Source organism: Neoarius graeffei, chromosome 3 (assembly GCF_027579695.1).
Source record: "Neoarius graeffei isolate fNeoGra1 chromosome 3, fNeoGra1.pri, whole genome shotgun sequence".
In the NCBI taxonomy this organism is placed as follows: domain Eukaryota; kingdom Metazoa; phylum Chordata; class Actinopteri; order Siluriformes; family Ariidae; genus Neoarius; species Neoarius graeffei.
The window spans coordinates 11755465-11776946 of record NC_083571.1 but is presented as its reverse complement, the minus strand read 5'-3'; the positions used below and the strand labels follow the sequence as shown (position 1 = coordinate 11776946).

The following is a 21482-nucleotide window of genomic DNA, read 5'->3' as shown; positions in this document are numbered from 1 at the left end:
TTTTCAGCAAGGGTGCCCAAACTTTTGCATGCCACTGTAACTAATTCCATGAGGATGTTTTACATTTATTTGAATAAAATATCCAGATGCTATGAAAACAAATCACTTAAAACTTTTAATGCGTTCAAAATTTCCCCAATAATCTCCAAGTTCAACAATCTAAACTCTGCTTTTATATCTAAGTCGTATCTGTGTTTTCTACATCATGGAACTCAAAATAGGCTGAAGCTTGAGCTAAAATAAAAATGCTTGCTATTTCTGCCTTTTAAAATGCTATGAAATGAGAGGAGACATGTTTAGACTTTACAGAAAAGGTCCTTTTTATTTCAACTGTTGTGTGTCCAGTGAGGTCACGTAATAGCCTCTCTAAAGGCAACTCTTCAGCTTTGTGTGTGTGTCCGCAGGGCCATCAAAAGCTAACATAACTAGACCTGGGCTCTTCCTAATCAGTGCACATGCATCCAAGAGATAAAGATTTGTTTACTCTGGACGGGTCACTACATTTTACAGCACATTGTGGCTTTGTAACCAAACTGAGTGGACAGTTTGTGATGTAGGAGGAAAAGAAAAGAGCTTAGAAAACTCTCCATTTACCAAAACCAAGATGAGGTTGAAGTGTATGAAGTGAATGAAGTGTTATGAAATGTATCTTTCAGACATAATTGTGAATTGCTCATGAACACCCACACACACACACACACACGCACATACATAAAAAATAAAAAACTTTACCAAAGCTTGTGGCATTGTTTAAGGTGAGGCTGTGCATCACACGAGCTCCAAAAAAACTCCATTTCAGCAAAAAGTCCTGGGCTCGTTTTTTCACCGAGCGGCCATTTTGTTTACTTGGCTGATGAAAGAGAAGCAAGAAAATGAAGACGATACTCACTCAGTTTCAGATACCATAGAGCTGATGAGATGAACATATATTTTAGTTTCAACCAACCTTAATGACTTTCTGTTCCACCACAGAGTCTAGCCACTCTATAAAAGACTCAACAGTGGCGTTCTTTCTCAGAAGGTCCTTTAACTCTTGGAAAACTGCAACACTGTCATCTATGACATGAAAACAAAAAGAGTGAGCAATTTTATGCACAATAAATTACACCATATTTGAGCAAGGTATCTAACCCCTAACTGCTCCCCGGGCACTGTAATATGGCTGCCCACTGCTCTGGGTGTGTGTGTGTTCACTACTTCAGATGGGTTAAATGCAGAGGATGAATTTCACTGTGCTTGAGTGTGCATGTGACAAATAAAGGCTTCTTCTTCTTCGCTACTTAGATTTGAAAAACAGACTGAAGCCCAAATCTATTAAACGTAAATTTCTAAATAGGGGAAATCTGACTGGTCAAATTGAATATGTTGATAAATTCTCAAACATTATCATTTCTATAGTATGACTGACATATTGTAATTGTTTTGGAAGGAGTCTCCAGTGTCAGAGTTTTGTAGCAGTTAGAGGTAAAGATATAACCAAAAAAGTCTTTCAGAAAGAGGAGTTTATGCTCTGCGTAACTCTTATTAACTTCAAGAGAAAGCCATTGACTGTTTAAAGCAAGTACGTGTAATATATGATAAAACTAAATAACTTGGTTGGTGGGCATTCAGCAACATTACACAACACTATAAACCTATAAAAATGATGACATGCTGTTCTGTCATAAATTATACAGTGGGGCAAAAAAGTATTTAGTCAGCCACCAATTGTGCAAGTTCTCCCACTTAAAAAGATGAGAGAGGCCTGTAATTTTCATCATAGGTACACTTCAACTATGAGAGACAGAATGGGGGGAAAGAATCCAGGAAATCGCAGTGTAGGATTTTTAATGAATTAATTGGTAAATTCGTCGGTAAAATAAGTATTTGGTCACCTACAAACAAGCAAGATTTCTGGCTCTCACAGACCTGTAACAACTTCTTTAAGAGGCTCCTCTGTCCTCCACTCGTTACCTGTATTAATGGCACCTGTTTGAACTTGTTATCAGTATAAAAGACACCTGTCCACAACCTCAAACAGTCACACTCCAAACTCCACTATGGCCAAGACCAAAGAGCTGTCAAAGGACAACAGAAATAAAATTGTAGACCTGCACCAGGCTGGGAAGACTGAATCTGCAATAGGTAAGCAGCTTGGTGTGAAGAAATCAACTGTGGGAGCAATTATTAGAAAATGGAAGACATACAAGACCACTGATAATCTCCCTCGATCTGGGGCTTCACACAAGATCTCACCCCATGGGGTCAAAATGATCACAAGAACGGTGAGCAAAAGTCCCAGAACCACACGGGGGGACCTAGTGAATGACCTGCAGAGAGCTGGGACCAAAGTAACAAAGGCTACCATCAGTAACACACTACGCTGCCAGGGACTCAAATCCTGCAGTGCCAGACGTGTCCCCATGCTTAAGCCAGTACATGTCCAGGCCCGTCTGAAGTTTGCTAGAGAGCATTTGGATGATCCAGAAGAGGATTGGGAGAATGTCATATGGTCAGATGAAACCAAAATAGAACTTTTTGGTAAAAACTCAACTTGTCATGTTTGGAGGAGAAAGAATGCTGAGTTGCATCCAAAGAACATCATACCTACTGTGAAGCATGGGGGTGGAAACATCATGCTTTGGGGCTGTTTTTCTGCAAAGGGACCAGGATGACTGATCCGTGTAAAGGAAAGAAAGAATGGGGTCATGTATCGTGAGATTTTGAGTGAAAACCTCCTTCCATCAGCAAGGCCATTGAAGATGAAACGTGGCTGGGTCTTTCAGCATGACAATGATCCCAAACACACTGCCCGGGCAACGAAGGAGTGGCTTCGTAAGAAGCATTTCAAGGTCCTGGAGTGGCCTAGCCAGTCTCCAGATCTCAACCCCATAGAAAATCTTTGGAGGGAGTTGAAAGTCCATGTTGCCCAGCGACAGCCCCAAAACATCACTGCTCTAGAGGAGATCTGCATGGAGGAATGGGCCAAAATACCAGCAACAGTGTGTGAAAACCTTGTGAAGACTTACAGAAAACGTTTGACCTCTGTCATTGCCAACAAAGGGTATATAACAAAGTATTGAGATGAATTTTTGTTATTGACCAAATACTTATTTCCCACCATAATTTGCAAATAAATTCTTTAAAAATCAGACAATGTGATTTTCTGGATTTTTTTTTCTCATTTTGTCTCTCATAGTTGAAGTGTACCTATGATGAAAATTACAGGCCTCTCTCATCTTTTTAAGTGGGAGAACTTGCACAATTGGTGACTGACTAAATACTTTTTTGCCCCACTGTATGTATACTATATCCACCTGGTGGAGGTGGCCGGGGAGAGGGAAGTCTGGGCTGCTCTGCTTAGGCTGCTACCCCCGCGACCCGGATCCGGATAAGCGGTAGAAGATGGGTGGATGGATATTCTAGAATTCTAGGTACATTTTGTATCATCTCTGAGATAAATCTTTTGTTATTTTCCACAAAAGAAATCTTTACTGAATCAGTTTTGATCAATAACGCAAATTATGACAAACTTTCACCAATAGCATTGCCTGATGTAAATTTTAGACCCAATTTATCCATAAAACATGAACTAATTGACTCCCACCCCTCCCCCCACATTACTGGCTCTTTGACTCCTGATTCATCCATTCGACTCAAATAAACATGAAGTGATTCAGTCTAACAATCTGCTTCTTGGGCGCTTATTCTATTAACTGTTATAAAATCAGTTGCACAGAAATTATGTGAAGTTTACAGTATTATGTGAAATTTCAGGAATTAAAAATATATTTTTTATTTGTCCCAATGTTCTTGTCAACTCCATTAACTCTGTTATAAAACCACATAAAATCTGCAAAGACTTTTAATAATACGCATGACTCCTGCACCGAGTGAGGTCACTTCCTCTGGTGGGAAACTTCAGAAAGGCAGTGAGGTGTGTTATGTTTCTTCTCTCATTAATTTGAACAAAATGCTGAGGATACACCAACAGTAAATTAATCATTCATCAAATCTGTTATTGTGATATTGGAGTGAACCTCTCACTCATTAAAACAAAACAATATGATTAAAATCCATAAAATTCAGCTTTTATACATACTATGTGGTAGCTCGTTTGAGGTTAGAATGTAGAGTTAAGACACAAAATGGTGGAAAATGTCAACTCTTATCGTCAGTTCTGTTAATGGATTGCCCAGTTTAGCGATGACAGAGTTGACAATGACTAAGACAGTCAACACTTGAAACGTAAATTATAGAATGGGCCATATGTCCATCCATCTATTATCCATAACCGCTTATGGTGTGCAGGGTCACAGGCAAGCTGGAGCCTATCCCAGCTGACTATGGGCGAGAGGTGGGGTACACCCTGGACAAGTCACCAGGTCATCACAGGGCTGACACATAGAGGCACACAACTCTTCACACTCACATTCACACCTATGGTCAATTTAGAGCCACCAATTAGCCTAACCTGCATGTCTTTGGACTGTGGGGGAAACTGGAGCACCCAGAAGAAACCCATGCATACATGGGGAGAACATGCAAACTCCACACAGAAAGGCCCTCGTCTCTCTCTCTCTCTCTCTCTCTCTCTCACATATATATTCATCTCATCTCATCTCATTATCTCTAGCCGCTTTATCCTTCTACAGGGTCGCAGGCAAGCTGGAGCCTATCCCAGCTGACTATGGGCGAAAGGCAGGGTACACCCTGGACAAGTCGCCAGGTCATCACAGGGCTGACACATAGACACAGACAACCATTCACACACACATTCACACCTACGGTCAATTTAGAGCCACCAGTTAACCTAACCTGCATGTCTTTGGACTGTGGGGGAAACCGGAGCACCCGGAGGAAACCCATGCGGACACAGGGAGAACATGCAAACTTCACACAGAAAGGCCCTCACCGGCCACGGGGCTCGAACCTGGACCTTCTTGCTGTGAGGCGACAGCGCTAACCACCACACCACCATGCCACCCCATATATATATATATATATATATATATATACAGTGGTGCTTGAAAGTTTGTGAACCCTTTAGAATTTTCTATATTTCTGCATAAATATGACCTAAAACATCATCAGATTTTCACACAAGTCCTAAAAGTAGATAAAGAGAACCCAGTTAAACAAAGGAGACAAAAATATTATACTTGGTCATTTATTTATTGAGAAAAATGATCCAATATTACATATCTGTGAGTGGCAAAAGTATGTGAACCTCTAGGATTAGCAGTTAATTTGAAGGTGAAATTCGAGTCAGGTGTTTTCAATCAATGGGATGACAATCAGGTGTGAGTGGGCATCCTTGTTTTATTTAAAGAACAGAGATCTATCAAAGTCTGATCTTCACAACACATGTTTGGAGAAGTGTATCATGGCACGAACAAAAGAGATTTCTGAGGACCTCAGAAAAAGCGTTGTTGATGCTCATCAGGCTGGAAAAGGTTACAAAACCATCTCTAAAGAGTTTGGACTCCACCAATCCACAATCAGACAGATTGTGTACAAATGGAGGAAATTCAAGACCATTGTTACCCTCCCCAGGAGTGGTCCACCAACAAAGATCACTCCAAGAGCAAGGCGTGTAATAGTTGGCAAGGTCACAAAGGACCGCACGGTAACTTCTAAGCAACTGAAGGCCTCTCTCACATTGGCTAATGTTAATGTTCATGAGTCCACCATCAGGAGAACACTGAACAACAATGGTGTGCATGGCAGGGTTGCAAGGAGAAATCCAGTGCTCTCCAAAAAGAACATTGCTGCTCATCTGGTTTGCTAAAGATCACATGGACAAGCCAGAAGGCTATTGGAAAAATGTTTTGTGGATGGATGAGACCAAACTAGAACTTTTTGGTTTAAATGAGGAGTGTTATGTTTGGAGAAAGGAAAACACTGCATTCCAGCATAAGAACCTTATCCCATCTGTGAAACATGGTGGTGGTAGTATCATGGTTTGGGCCTGTTTTGCTGCATCTGGGCCAGGGCGGCTTACCATCATTGATGGAACAATGAATTCTGAATTATACCAGCAAATTCTAAAGGAAAATGTCAGGACATCTGTCCATGAACTGAATCTCAAGAAAAGGTGGGTCATGCAGCAAGACAATGACCCTAAGCACACAAGTCATTCTACCAAAAATGGTTAAAGAAGAATAAAGGTAATGTTTTGGAATGGCCAAGTCAAAGTCCTGACCTTAATCCAATGGAAATGTTGTGGAAGGACCTGAAGCGAGCAGTTCATGTGAGGAAACCCACCAACATCCCAGAGTTGAAGCTGTTCTGTACAGAGGAATGGGCTAAAATTCCTCCAAGCCGGTGTGCAGAACTGATCAACAGTTACCAGAAATGTGTAGTTGCAATTATTGCTGTACAAGGGGGTCACACCAGATACTGAAAGCAAAGGTTCACATACTTTTGCCACTCACAGATATGTAATATTGGATCATTTTCCTCAATAAATAAATGACCAAGTATAATATTTTTGTCTCATTTGTTTAACTGGGTTCTCTGTATCTACTTTTAGGCCTTGTGTGAAAATCTGATGATGTTTTAGGTCATATTTATGCAGAAATATAGAAAATTCTAAAGGGTTCACAAACTTTCAAGCACCACTGTATATATATATATATATATATATATATATATATATATATATATATATATATATATATATATATAGTATGAAGATTAAAACACTTACGTATGCTGTTGCTTTTAGAAAATAATAATCTTTTGCATGAAACAGTAACCTTCGCTTCACTGCACCATACTGTCATTGGTTATTTTCCTATAACAGCACTCCCGATTGTATTTATTCCTTACTTATTCCATAAGCTCATTTGTCAAACTAGCTTCCAACTAACAGCAAACAACTGTAAGTAGTTTACAATTGTTTCATCCTCCCAACAAAAACAACTGCTTTCCTTATCAATATTTACAAATCGATCAAATGTTTCTTGCTTAAGCCGATACAGTAAGCTGGAAAATCTTGATGAGTTGTCGATACTGCTAATATAGGGTGACCAGACGTCCCGGTTTTACCGGGACAGTCCCGATTTGGGGTTGTGTGTCCCGAGTCCCGACAAAAGTCTGTCGGGACACGGATATGTCCCGGTTTTCGCCACTCGCGACGTTTGCGACTGAGCAGCGTGGGAATCATTAGCGGAGAAATGTCTGCATTTACTATTTTGATGAATTGACAGGAATCGCAAACTTTCCTGGTTACTGCCCCCTGGCCCTGTGGCATGGGTGTTTATTTCGCCACATTATTCCAGACAACAGAACGTGTTGCCATGCAACAATAAAATAAACATTAACTGACGCGAATGTGTGGGCGGCACGGTGGTGTAGTGGTTAGCGCTGTCGCCTCACAGCAAGAAGGTCCTGGGTTCGAGCCCCATGGCCGGCGAGGGCCTTTCTGTGCGGAGTTTGCATGTTCTCCCCGTGTCCGCGTGGGTTTCCTCCGGGTGCTCCGGTTTCCCCCACAGTCCAAAGACATGCAGGTTAGGTTAACTGGTGACTCTAAATTGACTGTAGGTGTGAATGTGAGTGTGAATGGTTGTCTGTGTCTATATGTCAGCCCTGTGATGACCTGGCGACTTGTCCAGGGTGTACCCCGCCTTTCGCCCGTAGTCAGCTGGGATAGGCTCCAGCTTGCCTGCGACCCTGTAGAAGGATAAAGCGGCTAGAGATAATGAGATGAGATGAGATGAGAAAATGTACCTTTTCCAAAGATTTACAGGGCACCTACCCCTTCCTCCGAGAGGCGCAGAACAATGCGCACGAAGCCTACTGCACACACTGTAAGTGTTCCTTCTCCGTAGCCCACTCTTCTTGTAAATATACGTAGGCTAATGCATTTTGTTTAGGGTGGGTGGATTGACAGTCGCCTTAGCTTTGTTCCTGTGCTTTGTTCTTGTACTGAGTTGGGTAGCCTATGTTGCAAATGATGTGCGCTCCTGTGGGGGCTTTCCTCGGGCTGTCGCCCCTCTCCTCCTTTATTGCTGTTTTGTTTGAGTGTATATTCTCAAATCACTTGTCTCTTTTTTGTTTCTGTTTAACATACCATTCTGACAGTTTGGCCATATTGCTGTGTTGAACAGCTTGTTGCACCTTCCATTAAAGTGTTCACTTTTGTACACATCTTCTTGCTTTATTCATTCAGTTGTGGGGAATGGTTAGTAAGGTTGATTCTGACCTAGGCTATATTGAGGTCACATATCTACTTTTTAAGTTCATGCTATAGTGCATACAATTTTAGAGATATAGCCTACATGTGCATATGCATTCTTCTTGGTGTTCTCACAAACAGGTGAAATAAATCAGTTTAAATTTGGCCTATGGACATAGCCTGGCCTATTCTCAGCCATTACAAAATCTGTTGTCTGACCATAATTTAACTGATCTGTATACCACTATGCTACTAGATAACAAAATGCCTATTTGTTTTATTTCATGTGAGATGTTGATAAATGTGAGCTTCAACAAAATGATAAGAGCACCTCTCTGAGTGTCACGTTTACGTAAAAAAAAAAAAAAAAGGTGTGCGTGCACAAGCATGGTCGCGTGCAAAAGTGTCCCGGTTTCAGACTAGGGAAATCTGGTCACCCTATGCTAATATAATGCTGATACGATATTTATGCTGTTTTTATGAAGATAAAAACAAATCATTTTGGTATTTTGACTCACATTCGGAGTAGAAATCCAGGTCCTGGTCATTAGCGTTTGAGAGGAGCGCCTGTGAGCCGATGCTGTTTAAATCTACTTTATCAATATCATTCACCATGGCTGTTACAATGTTTTGGTCGAAAAGAGCCGGTCTTGCGATCTGCAAAACAAAAAACAAAACAAAAAACATTTTTAAAAAAAATCAAGGATGCATGCAAAAATTGTCATTGGGAAATGCTGACCTGAGCAAGGTGTAAGAAAGAAGTCTGGCGCTTTAAGGAGGAAACAAAGCGCCTTGCTATGGGAAGCTTCTTTTCTGACAGGATTTTTGGCAGATTTTCCAAGGATGAAACCATCCACGGCTCCCAGAGTTTCGAAAAATTTCGGATGTCTGCCAAAAGACTAGACACAGCGTAACAAAATTAGTGAATGTTACATCATGTAGTTCACGAATGCTGTAAAAAAAATTTCCTCATTGACAAAAACTGAAACTATTGAGTAATAAATTGATGGCTGTTGGTTGATATGCATCTTTCTTACAAACTAAACACGACTACATAGGGAGCGGACCTTTCTGGCATGTCTTGCATTGTAGCAGGAATGAGAACATCAGTCAGGACCTGAGAAAGACAAGCAGTTATGACGTGAGCTCATGAACATATGAACAGATGTTGTACCAACATACAGACCAATATGATTACAAATTTGTCAGAATTTGCAGCTGCAATGCAACTGGTATGAAAAGTGAGGGAGCTGTTACCGTGAGGCCAGGCTCACCAGTTTTATTCTATCCACAGTCACTGGATATGAGCAATCGCATGCTCTGATTGGCTCCTCTACTACTAGGATATCAGCGCATATACTGTGAGTAGAGAAAAACAAAATGGCGGAGCGTGTTGCTGAACCAACCGAAGATGAAATAAAAACTCTACTCACAAACAAAACCCCAAAAAATACAAAAAAAAAGTGCAACAAAATAAAAGTATTTGATGGTAAGAACATTTTTTTTTATTTTTCAAAAATTATTAGATAGCATTTTTCACAAATTGCTACTGTCATTTCACCGGTTTGTTTACAGTCTAAGTGGAAATGATTTTGTCAGATGTTTGGTATAAAGTATTTATTTATTGAATTTGCAAAAAAATTAAAAAATAAAAATGCCCTGTTTCTCAAAATCCAGTGAATGTGGATAGAATAAACCAGTTATCCCACTCAATCTCATCGTACATCGCTTATAGCCAACCCGGTGCTACGCTCCTCATTGGCTATCAGCTCATGCACGACTCGATTTCATGGAATAACTGTTAAATAGCTTTGCAATCATTCACACACAACAACTTATAAGACATTTATAATAAATGTAACAAAAATAACCTGAATTCTACATGAGATTGGGTTGCACATCTCACACACACACACACCTTGTACAGTATGGAGTCACACACACAAAAGATATCCACGATGACTGGATTCTCCAGCAGAGGTAAGAGATGGTCGGGCATGCCTTGCCAGAAATGCAGCAAGAAGTTCTGGATCTGAAATACATGGAAGGAATCGTTTGATTCATTTTCTAAAACAGCACATCCTGAAGACGTTTATTCACCTTAAACACCACAGCAAATTTCATCTCATCTCACTACCTCTAGCCGCTTTATCCTGTTCTACAGGCTCACAGGCAAGCTGGAGCCTATCCCAGCTGACTACAGACAAAAGGCAAGGTACACCCTGGACAAGTCGCCAGGTCATCACAGGGCTGACACATAGACACAGACAACCATTCACACTCACATTCACACCTACGGTCAATTTAGAGTCACCAGTTAACCTAACCTGCATGTCTTTGGACTGTGGGGGAAACCGGAGCACCCGGAGGAAACCCACACGGACACGGGGAGAACATGCAAACTCCGCACAGAAAGGCCCTCGCCGGCCACGGGGCTCGAACCCGGACCTTCTTGCTGTGAGGCGACAGCGCTAACCACTACACCACCATGCCGCCCCATCATTAAATATATTTTCTATTAATTAAATATCAACACATCATACATTACAACCCCAATTGCAAAAAAGTTGGGACGCTGTGTATACTGTAAATAAAAACATAATGCGATAATTTGCAAATCATGGAAACCCAATATTACATTGAAAACAGTACAAAGACAACATGTCAAATGTTTAGAACTTTTATTGTTTTATTTTTAAATATATGCTGATTTTGAATTTGATGTCAGCAACACATTTCAGAAAAGTTGGGACAGGGGCATGTTTACCACTGTGGTGCATCACCTTTACTTGTAACAATGCTCTGTAAACATTTGGGAAGTGAGGAGAGCAATTGCTGTAGTTTTGAAAGAGAAATGTTGTCCCATTCTTGCCTGACATTCAATTTCAGTTGCTCAACAGTTCGGGGTCTCCTTTGTCGTATTTTGCGCTTTATAATGCATCAAATGTTTTAAATGGGAGACAGATCTGGACTGTAGGCAGGCCAGTTTAGCACCTGGACTCTTTTACTATGGAGCCATGCAGTTTATACCATACCACAGATGATGTGATCTGCAAACTCTTTGCAATTTTATATTGATGAACGTTATTCTTAAATTGTTGCACTGTTTGCCCATGCAGTCTTTCACAGAGTGGTGAACCCCTCCCCATCTTTACTTCTGAGAGACTCTGCCTCTCTGGGATGCTCTTTTTATACCCAATCATGTTACTGATCTGTTGCTAATTCTCATCTCATCTCATTATCTCTAGCCGCTTTATCCTTCTACAGGGTCGCAGGCAAGCTGGAGCCTATCCCAGCTGACTACGGGCGAAAGGCGGGGTACACCCTGGACAAGTCGCCAGGTCATCACAGGGCTGACACATAGACACAGACAACCATTCACACTCACATTCACACCTACGGTCAATTTAGAGTCACCAGTTAACCTAACCTGCATGTCTTTGGACTGTGGGGGAAACCGGAGCACCCGGAGGAAACCCACGCGGACACGGGGAGAACATGCAAACTCCACACAGAAAGGCCCTCGCCGACCACGGGGCTCGAACCCGGACCTTCTTGCTTTGAGGGGACAGCGCTAACCACTACACCACCGTGCCACCCCCGTTGCCAATTAACCAAACTTTTTTTTTTAGCATTACACAACTTTTTCAGTCTTTTGTTGCCCCGTCCCAACTTTTCTGAAATGTGTTGCTGATATCAAATTCAAACTGGGCATATATTTAAAAAAAAAAAAACAATAAAGTTTCTCAGTTTCAACATTTGATATGTTGTCTTTGTACCATTTTCAGTGAAATATAGGTTCTCCATGATTTGCAAATCTTCACATTCTGTTTTTATTTATATTTTACAGTGTTCCAACTTTTTTGGAATTGGTGTTGTATATCGGCTATAAGCAGAGAAACTAGAAGTTTTGAGGACTTTCCCACAGCAGAAAACGTACTAACTGTTACAAAGTACTGACACTGGAGACTCTTTCCAGCAACATCTCCTTACAGAAAACTTCACCATATCAATGATTACATGTTTTTCTTTGCTAAATTTAAATAACAAGCACATTTTTAATCTGTTTATTATTAAGTACCTAAAACTGTATATTTCACTGTCACTGTGATGGAAACCTTATGTTCATGGATATAGTAGCCTTTAAAAAAGATATAATGTACAAAATTGGACTGTAATTGCATTTTCAAGGAAAGATTTTAAAGTTACACTACACACACTTTTCTAGTTAAAAGATATGAATGCTTGATGGTAAAGTTTAGTACCTTTATTTCTGCGAGTGTACAGTAATATAGCAGAACAAGTGCATTAATAATATAGATATTTCAGTACACAATGAGTGTATGAGCAAAATATTTGCAAGGGCACAAAATCACCCTGAATAGAATAATAATATTGTAGCACCATGAATGAACTGTCGAATTGTGTTATGTCGTGGATTTCACCTCAATAAAATCACTGCATTGTCTTGACCAATAAAGAGATACGCATCGCAGTTACAAATACATATTTATTCCTTTCTGTGACACCGCATGCCATGCACCAGAAACAACACCGTGACATTTATTATGGTGTGACTCTGCTGGGTGCCTGGTGGACAGCAGTGAACCAGTGCTTTCACTTTACATCATTACTGTATAGGGTTGGTTTTTTTTCCCTTCCCACGCCTTGTGGCACATAGGGCGGCACCGATCTCCTTTTCCATAGCCCTCGGCCTCTCGCCTATTACATAGCTAGGGTTACAGTGGGGGGCTAGTCCTCTGGTAACCACGAGAGTTTGACTTCCCACTCACATCTGTATTGCAGCATGCCTTGCTAGACTGCAGTAGGTACCATTTTTATGATGGTCTTTGGTATGACCCGATCGTGAGTAGAACTCGCAATCAAGAGGCGGACACACTAACCACTAGGCCAACTCACAGTTTAACTGTATAGTTACCATCCAATATCAAACTTGATATGTCAAACAGTTGTCTGGTTACATCTGTCATATCCACATGTGTTGGAGCTTGGAGTGCACAATGCCATTAGGACTAGTTACCATGCACCTGTTCCTGATTAGAGTGCAATCACAGTGCATACATACAAATACTCTCAGTACCACACAAACTTTGTGAAGTATACACTCTGTACCCTGTGTCTGACATTACCGAGCCTTGTGCTTTGTATTGCATTTCTGGTTTTGACCCTGTTTGTGTTTTTGGACTGCGAGTATTGTATCCCCTCTGATATCCTGTCTGTGCCTCACTGGACCACTGCCTGTTTTTCGACTCTGCCGTTGTCTACCTTTTGTATCTGTTTGCTAGTGTGTTTTCAATAAAACTCTTCCTGCACTTACACCCGTCTATCGATCTTACATGACAGAAACTGTCAACTGTCCAACAAGCTAGTGAACTAATAAAACTGTTTTAACTAGTTTTATATGAAACCGTCATTAATATTTTCCATAAAATGTGTTAGTAAATAATCCTATGTTATTTTTTAAAAAGCAAATTAAAAATAAGCACCAGTTAAAAACCCATCTATCTTATGTAAATAAAGATACAAATTTTGTTTTCCGGTGATCAAGTGTTTATGAGATACGTTGCCTTGCACTTATGATCGGGTTCCCTGTGGTGGTACACACTTGTCATTCGTACGGGCGTCGTACAGTCACAAAAGCCATCAAAAATCAGGTCGATGCATTACCATATTCTCTTAAGTATGGAGCTCCACTATAAGCCTCTGATTTGCTTTATGTTCAATTCAACTGTTTTCTCAGATCTTGGTCTGAAAGTCATACCTCTTCAAAGTTGACGCTGATGGCGTTGTCGAGAATACACTGGCAGTGAGTTTTGTACATCATGATCAGTGTGTCGACCTAAATTAGAAATGCATCAAGAGTTCATTGATAAAAATATACAGACTGTATAGTAAGGAAAAATAGGTACTAAACTATAGCCTTTTGTACACTTACTATCTTTTTACCTGAAAAAATGTGAACATGCAGGAATGTTATTTCTTAAAAAATTATAAATATATTTGAGCATTTTTATTTTGTTTGCTTTTTTGGCCCACTATGGGGTTAAAAAAATTGGTTTGAAAAAAAAAATAAGCAATGAATAAATAGCAAATGAGTAAAAACTAAAGAAACACACAGCATACTGTATATAGCTTTTGAGTAAACTTGGAGACTTTTACAGATGAACATGTCAGTGTTTTCAGGTTTAATAGCCTATAGAATATGTACATCATATACAAAATACACTCATGGCCACTTTATTAGGAACACCCATTAGGTACACCTACTGTTTTATGCAGTTCTGTAAATCAGCCAATTCCTTGACAGCAGCACAATGCATAAAATCATACAGATACAAATCAAGAGCTTCAGTTAATATTCAGTTCAAACATCAGAATGGGAAAAATTGTGATCTCAAAGTGTGACTTTCACTGTGGCATGGGTGTTGGTGCCAGATAACGATGAGATGGTTTGAGTATTTCAGAACCTGCTGATCTCCTGGGGTTTTCATACACAACAGTCTCTAGAGTTTACACAGACAGAATGGTGCGAAAAACAGAAAACATGGAGTGAGCAACAGTTCTGTTGGTAGAAACAAACACCTTGGTCAGAGGAAAATGGCCAGATTGGTTTGAGCTTTTTTGCCAGGAAGGATATAGTAACTCATGTAATCACTCTTTACAACCGTGGTGAACAGAAAAGTATCTCATCATGCAACAGCAAAAGAACACATTGGGTTCCACTCCTGCAGCCAAGAACAGGAATCTTAGAATCAAGAACAAGTTCCTATTAAAGTGGCCAGTGAGGGTATATGAGCAATAAGGTTGTTGGGTTATTTTTTGTTTTTGGTTTTTTTACCCCAGTGTCTACACAATTGAACCTTAACACACACTGTAGACTTTTAATTATACTCTAAAGTAAAATTTCAAGCACATCCAGGGTAAAAGATACAGTACATACTGAATATCCATCCATCCATTATCCATAATCGCTTATCCTGTGCAGGGTCGTGGGCAAGCTGGAGCCTATCCCAGCTGACTGTGGGCAAAAGGTGGGGTACACCCTGGACAAGTTGCCAGATCATCGTAGGGCTGACACATAGAAACAAACAACCATTCACACTCACGGTCAATTTAGAGCCACCAATTAACCTAACCTGCATGTCTTTGGACTGTGGGGGAAACCGGAGCACCCGGAGGAAACCCACGCAGACATGGGGAGAACATGCAAACTCCTAACACAGAAAGGCCCCCGTCGGCCACTGGGCTCGAACCCAGAATCTTCTTACTGTGAGACAACAGTGCTAACTACTACACCATCATGCCACCCATGCACTAAATATGCAAAATATATATGTACAGTGTATCCTTAATGTGACAAGGAAAGCTACCGTTTATCACCCATTAGTTTTGAGTTTGCTCAGTGCTAACATATCCACAATAAACAAACCTTTTCTTTTGAAATGGATTCGTGAAGCAATAAATGTTGTGCACTTGGGAATTCTGGGAGCAACGTTCCTGTTTTAGAACTGAGAGAATATTTTCGTGTGAAACCTCCCTGTGAATTACAAACAAGAGACATATGTATCGACATGGAGCTTTTCTTTTTACATGGAATATCTGTCATTTCATTATCAAATAAGAGCTACAGTGGTGCTTGAAAGTTTGTGAACCCTTTAGAATTTTCTATATTTCTGCATAAATATGACCTAAAACATCATCAGATTTTCACACAAGTCCTAAAAGTAGATAAAGAGAACCCAGTTAAACAAATGAGACAAAAATATTATACTTGTTCATTTATTTATTGAGGAAAATGATCCAATATTACATATCTGTGAGTGGCAAAAGTATGTGAACCTTTGCTTTCAGTATCTGGTGTGACCCCCTTGTGCAGCAATAACTGCAACTAAACGTTTCCGGTAACTGTTGATCAGTCCTGCACACCGACTTGGAGGAATTTTAGCCCGTTCCTCCGTACAGAACAGCTTCAACTCAGGGATGTTGGTGGGTTTCCTCACATGAACTGCTCGCTTCAGGTCCTTCCACAACATTTCGATTGGATTAAGGTCAGGACTTTGACTTGGCCATTCCAAAACATTAACTTTATTCTTCTTTAACCATTCTTTGGTAGAACAACTTGTGTGCTTAGAGTCGTTGTCTTGCTGCATGACCTGCCTTCTCTTGAGATTCAGTTCATGGACAGATGTCCTGACATTTTCCTTTAGAATTCGCTGGTATAATTCAGAATTCATTGTTCCATCAATGATGGCAAGCCATCCTGGCCCAGATTCAGCAAAACAGGCCCAAACCATGATACTACCACCACCATGTTTCACAGATGGTAAAAGGATCTTATGCTCGAATGCAGTGTTTTCCTTTCTCCAAACATAATGATTCTCATTTAAACCAAAATGTTCTATTTTGGTCTCATCCGTCCACAAAACATTTTTCCAATAGCCTTCTGGCTTGTCCACATGATCTTTAGCAAACTACAGATGAGCAGCAATGTTCTTTTTGAAGATCAGTGGCTTTCTCCTTACAACCCTGCCATGCACACCATTGTTGTTCAGTATTCTCTTGATGGTGGACTCATGAACATTAACATTAGCCAATGTGAGAGAGGCCTTCAGTTGCTTAGAAGTTACCCTGGGGTCCTTTGTGACCTCGCTGACTATTACACGCCTTGCTCTTGGAGTGATCTTTGTTGGTCGACCACTCCTGGGGAGGGAAACAATGGTTTTGAATTTCCTCCATTTGTACACAATCTGTCTGACTGTGGATTGGTGGAGTCCAAACTCTTTAGAGATGGTTTTGTAACCTTTTCCAGCCTGATGAGCATCAACAATGCTTTTTCTGAGGTCCTCAAAAATCTCCTTTGTTCGTGCCATGATACACTTCCACAAACGTGTTGTGAAGATCAGACTTTGATAGATCCTTGTTCTTTAAATAAAACAGGGTGCCCACTCACACCTGATTGTCATCCCATTGACTGAAAACAGCTGACTCTAATTTCACCTTCAAATTAACTGCTAATCCTAGAGGTTCACATACTTTTGCCACTCACAGATAAGTAATATTGGATAGTTTTCCTCAATAAATAAATGACCAAGAATAATATTTTTGTCTCATTTGTTTAACTGGGTTCTCTTTATCTACTTTTAGTACTTGTGTGAAAATCTGATGATGTTTTAGGTCATATTTATGCAGAAATACAGAAAATTCTAAAGGGTTCACAAACTTTCAAGCACCACTGTATTTTACTCATTTTAACCATAACTTTGATTGAGTCAGAAAAACTCAAATAGGCATAATTACATTGTTTTGTGTATTGTCCTCAAAATGAAAATATGAGTTAAGGTTTAAATATTAACATTAAAAAAAAAAAGCAAAAACAAAACACAACCTCATTTTTGAGTTTGCTCCCAGAGAATCTGTAGATGAGAATAATACACATGAGAATAACACACTCTCAAAGAAAGCTCACAATCAAATATTAAATCCAAGGAAATTAAAGAGAGAAAGCATCTGTTAATCATATTTCACAAATTGTGTTGTCAACTGCAAAAGTTTGCGTCCCCTTCAAAACAAAATAAAGAAATATTTGTCACATTTATCAACAATTAAAAATGTTCTTTCATTATTACAAGGGGGAAAAGTGTCAATTTGTGTAGCCTAACATACACAGACTTACAGCTATTGAAGCCCTTTATTTATTTATTTATTTATTTATTTATTTATTTCCAATATTTTGTTCCAATCCTGCTAGATGTCACTGTATTCTTCAAAACAGGCCTGAAGTTTGAGAAGGTGATTGAAAAAAAAAAGTTTCAGACTTTCCAACCATTCTTTCTGTTGATTTTGTCTCAATTAAGAACACGTCCACATTTTATCTCATCTCATTATCTCTAGCCGCTTTATCCTGTTCTACAGGGTCGCAGGCAAGCTGGAGCCTATCCCAGCTGACTACAGGCGAAAGGCAGGGTACACCCTGGACAAGTCGCCAGGTCATCACAGGGCCGACACATAGACACAGACAACCATTCACACTCACATTCACACCTACGGTCAATTTAGAGTCCCAAGTTAACCTAACCTGCATGTCTTTGGACTGTGGGGGAAACCGGAGCATCCGGAGGAAACCCACGCGGACACGGGGAGAACATGCAAACTCCGCACAGAAAGGCCCTCGTCGGCCACGGGGCTCAAACCCGGACCTTCTTGCTGTGAGGCGACAGCGCTAACCACTACACCACCGTGCCGCCCCGTCCACATTTTATATCAATTATAAAATAGAGGTATGCATACTGTATTTAAATATTTTCCCATAAAAAGAAAAAACAAAGACATGGGGGGGGGCAAACTTTTGCACTCAGCTCTATTACATCACCATTTTACCGAATACACAAAACTTTCCATGATCCATCATTCAGTTTTCCTTTTACTTTACTCATAACTGAAAGAAAAGAAAATGCTTGGAGCTGTATGTAGGTTTACCTGGTCAGACCTTTTCCTGAGTACACTGAGTGATAATAAGCACTGCTCTCCTTAATCCCAATTCCATAGTAATGATACCTAAAAAAAAGAGAGAGAAATCCACACTGAAAACACACTGTACGGTATAAACATTGATGCGTAAAGATATTTGACTTCTAAATTGAAAAAAATGAGCTAGCGTTCTTTACTTTGAATGGCCTCTGGTGCCGAGCCTTCGAGTCGTTAGGAGAGGAAACTTTTGTCGTATAGTCTAAAGTTATACCGAGAATAGACATTCAGTGCTTCTTTAACTCATGGATTGAAATCACAGAACAGTTAAACATGCGATAAGATTTCAAATTTGTAAAAAATAATTCTACATACCTTGCCAAAAGTGGCAGCGCAAGCAGGATCTAATTTCTCCTTGCGACAGAAGTCGAGGTAATGTGCATAGAGGATGCACCGAGGCAAGCAAACTCCTTCACAAACAATATAATTTTCCTCAAGCCTAAGTGACGAGAACATTCGCATTTTACAAAGGTGCTAAAATAATCTTAATGATCACCACAAATGAGGATAAAGATGTTAATACCATTTAAGTGTTAACTGAGTTTGTTTTTTCTTGTCCTTAATGATTTCACTGATGCTCTTCTTTGTCACCGTTTGCTTCAGAGTGAAATTCTTCGAATACTCAAGGTGCTCTAAGTCGTCTTCAGAGGAAATGGTTCCATTGCTTTCATCAGCCTCTGTTAAATAAATTATACTCTCAATCAATTATTTTGCTTTTATCTAAGTACAGCATTGTGTCACTAACCAAAGGCTTATTGCAGCAGTAAATTTGATTATATTTCATAGAAAGGCAGAGACAATTTCCTGTGTTTGTATAAGTGATTTATAAGATGCAGTACTGCACAAAAGTCTTGCACACCTGATTTTTTTTTCATTCAAAATTTGTTATAGATTTCTATTTTATGACTTCTACATTATCAAGTCATTTTAGACATTTTAGAGTTCCAAACGTTTGTTTTTTTTTCCAGCACAAAATTAAATGTTACAGTAAAAAAATTTTTGTATCTGAGCAGCATATTCCATAAGAGAGCACTTTTCAGATTAAAAAAGAAAACATAATGAAGGCTACTGCGTTTTGGTGCAAAATGAAGAAGTGAGTGTGATAGTCAAAGTGTCCAGAAGAACTGCGGCTGGTTCTGTAAGATGCTCAGTAAAACCTACAGCTCATTTCCGCATAAAACTGCACTCATTCTACCTGAGACTACTATTTTATTTTCTTTAAAGCAAAGGGAATTTCATCTCACACTAAATATTGACTTTGTTTCATTTATTACGGCTTACTGCTTACTGTTGAAACATTTCATTTCATTATTTTTAAGCCATTTTTGGTCTCCAGCATTTCTTTACATGTGCCTAAGACTTTTGTACCAGTACTGTATATAAAAGCTTTATATCGATAAATATAAAGTTGGCTGGATCGTGACTTCATATTCAAGAAGATGAAATAGAAATAAAAGTAGACCAAGAAGAATAACAATGAGAAAAGAACAACAACAACAACAACAATAATAAATATAATAAATTGAAGATAAGGGAAGATGGTGATAGAAAGTTAGTCAATCAAGGTTGTTGTTGTTTTTTTTTTAAAAAAGGTCATTTTGAGAAATAAATGAATAAAAAATGTACAAAAATCATTTGATGTAAAATGAAACAGTCACATGAAAAACAAGCATTGTCAAATCTAAATAAATAAAATTATATGCAAAAAATAACAAGTGATACAATACAAGCCAATCAAAATCGCGTTTTTGGAAAAATAAATCATTTCAATTTCATTATAGAAATTGTGCGAAGTTGATTACCTTCAATTAAGCATCTAATATCCTAATACTGTATATTGAGTATATATTGAAGATGATTTTCATGAAGATCAGGTTAATTAGCCGTCTCTGTAAATTTGTCGCAATGTTAAATGGATGTCAGATTTTGAAACAGCATTTTATTTCTACAGTAATATAAAGCAGATCTGAAGCAGGCCGAATGAAGAAAAACATTATTTGTGCACAAGAATACACTGAAGTTCACATTTCACGTAGAAACATAACCTCACTTTCGGCCTTAGATTTAATACTAATAATATAAGCTAATAGAAGAAGAAGAAGAAGAAGTTAATTTCTTCTGGCCAAATAAATTTTTTGACAATGATTCTATGTTGATGAATAAAAATGCAATGGGAAAAAAATGTATGACTGCTGTTTAAAAAAAAACAACACCTCCTGATGTAGTCATTATCATAAAATAGCTCAATAATATGAACTTGAATACTAACTTTTATATCCCATTTCCTCTAATTAGCACTGGTTAAACTCCAAATGTCTCCTACCAATAATAAATATCAAACTCTACCCAATGTGTCCTACCTGATTTAATCCCTGAATCCTCCTCCTCTTCATCAAACTTGTCTTTGAAAAACATGTTGTTTCTGAGATCTTGGTGGTCGCTAGTGTTGGTGTGATGAAGACCATCAGCACTGTAAGTCCTCTTTGGCTGTGGTGGCTGCAGCTGATGAAAAGTGTTATTAGTCTCCCCTGGACTTCCGCTGTTTCTTTTCATTGGTGTGTTTTTGAGATGATTAAAAGGAAACAGATGGAACTGAATTTTAAACGCAACGTCACTCGGTTGTAAGCATTAACACCTTAAAAACAATAGACTCATCCCAGGTAGATCCAAAGATGCACATCTCAGATCCAGTACAAACGTCCCAGCGCATAGGGTTTTGGGGCGAAAAACACCTTTTCCACGTCAATCCGTTAATCCACTGAAACAGGTAACACCT

At 39.3% G+C, this 21482-nt stretch overlaps 1 protein-coding gene across 1 annotated transcript in view; it reads right to left on the bottom strand.

The window, feature by feature from the left end:
• rfx6 (regulatory factor X, 6) overlaps positions 1-21259 on the bottom strand; it is a 46347-nt gene extending 25088 nt beyond the window's left edge. The window contains exons 1-14 of the mRNA XM_060915806.1: positions 21067-21259; positions 19230-19383; positions 19022-19145; positions 18847-18908; positions 18659-18736; positions 17568-17595; positions 15612-15719; positions 13944-14021; positions 10080-10193; positions 9229-9278; positions 8901-9060; positions 8680-8818; positions 947-1056; positions 733-850 (exon numbers count right to left, since the gene is read on the bottom strand). Coding sequence (XP_060771789.1) covers positions 733-850; positions 947-1056; positions 8680-8818; positions 8901-9060; positions 9229-9278; positions 10080-10193; positions 13944-14021; positions 15612-15719; positions 17568-17595; positions 18659-18736; positions 18847-18908; positions 19022-19145; positions 19230-19383; positions 21067-21259 — 1516 coding nt within the window. The remainder of the gene's footprint in view (positions 1-732; positions 851-946; positions 1057-8679; positions 8819-8900; positions 9061-9228; positions 9279-10079; positions 10194-13943; positions 14022-15611; positions 15720-17567; positions 17596-18658; positions 18737-18846; positions 18909-19021; positions 19146-19229; positions 19384-21066) is intronic.
• Positions 21260-21482: the final 223 nt, after the last annotated feature.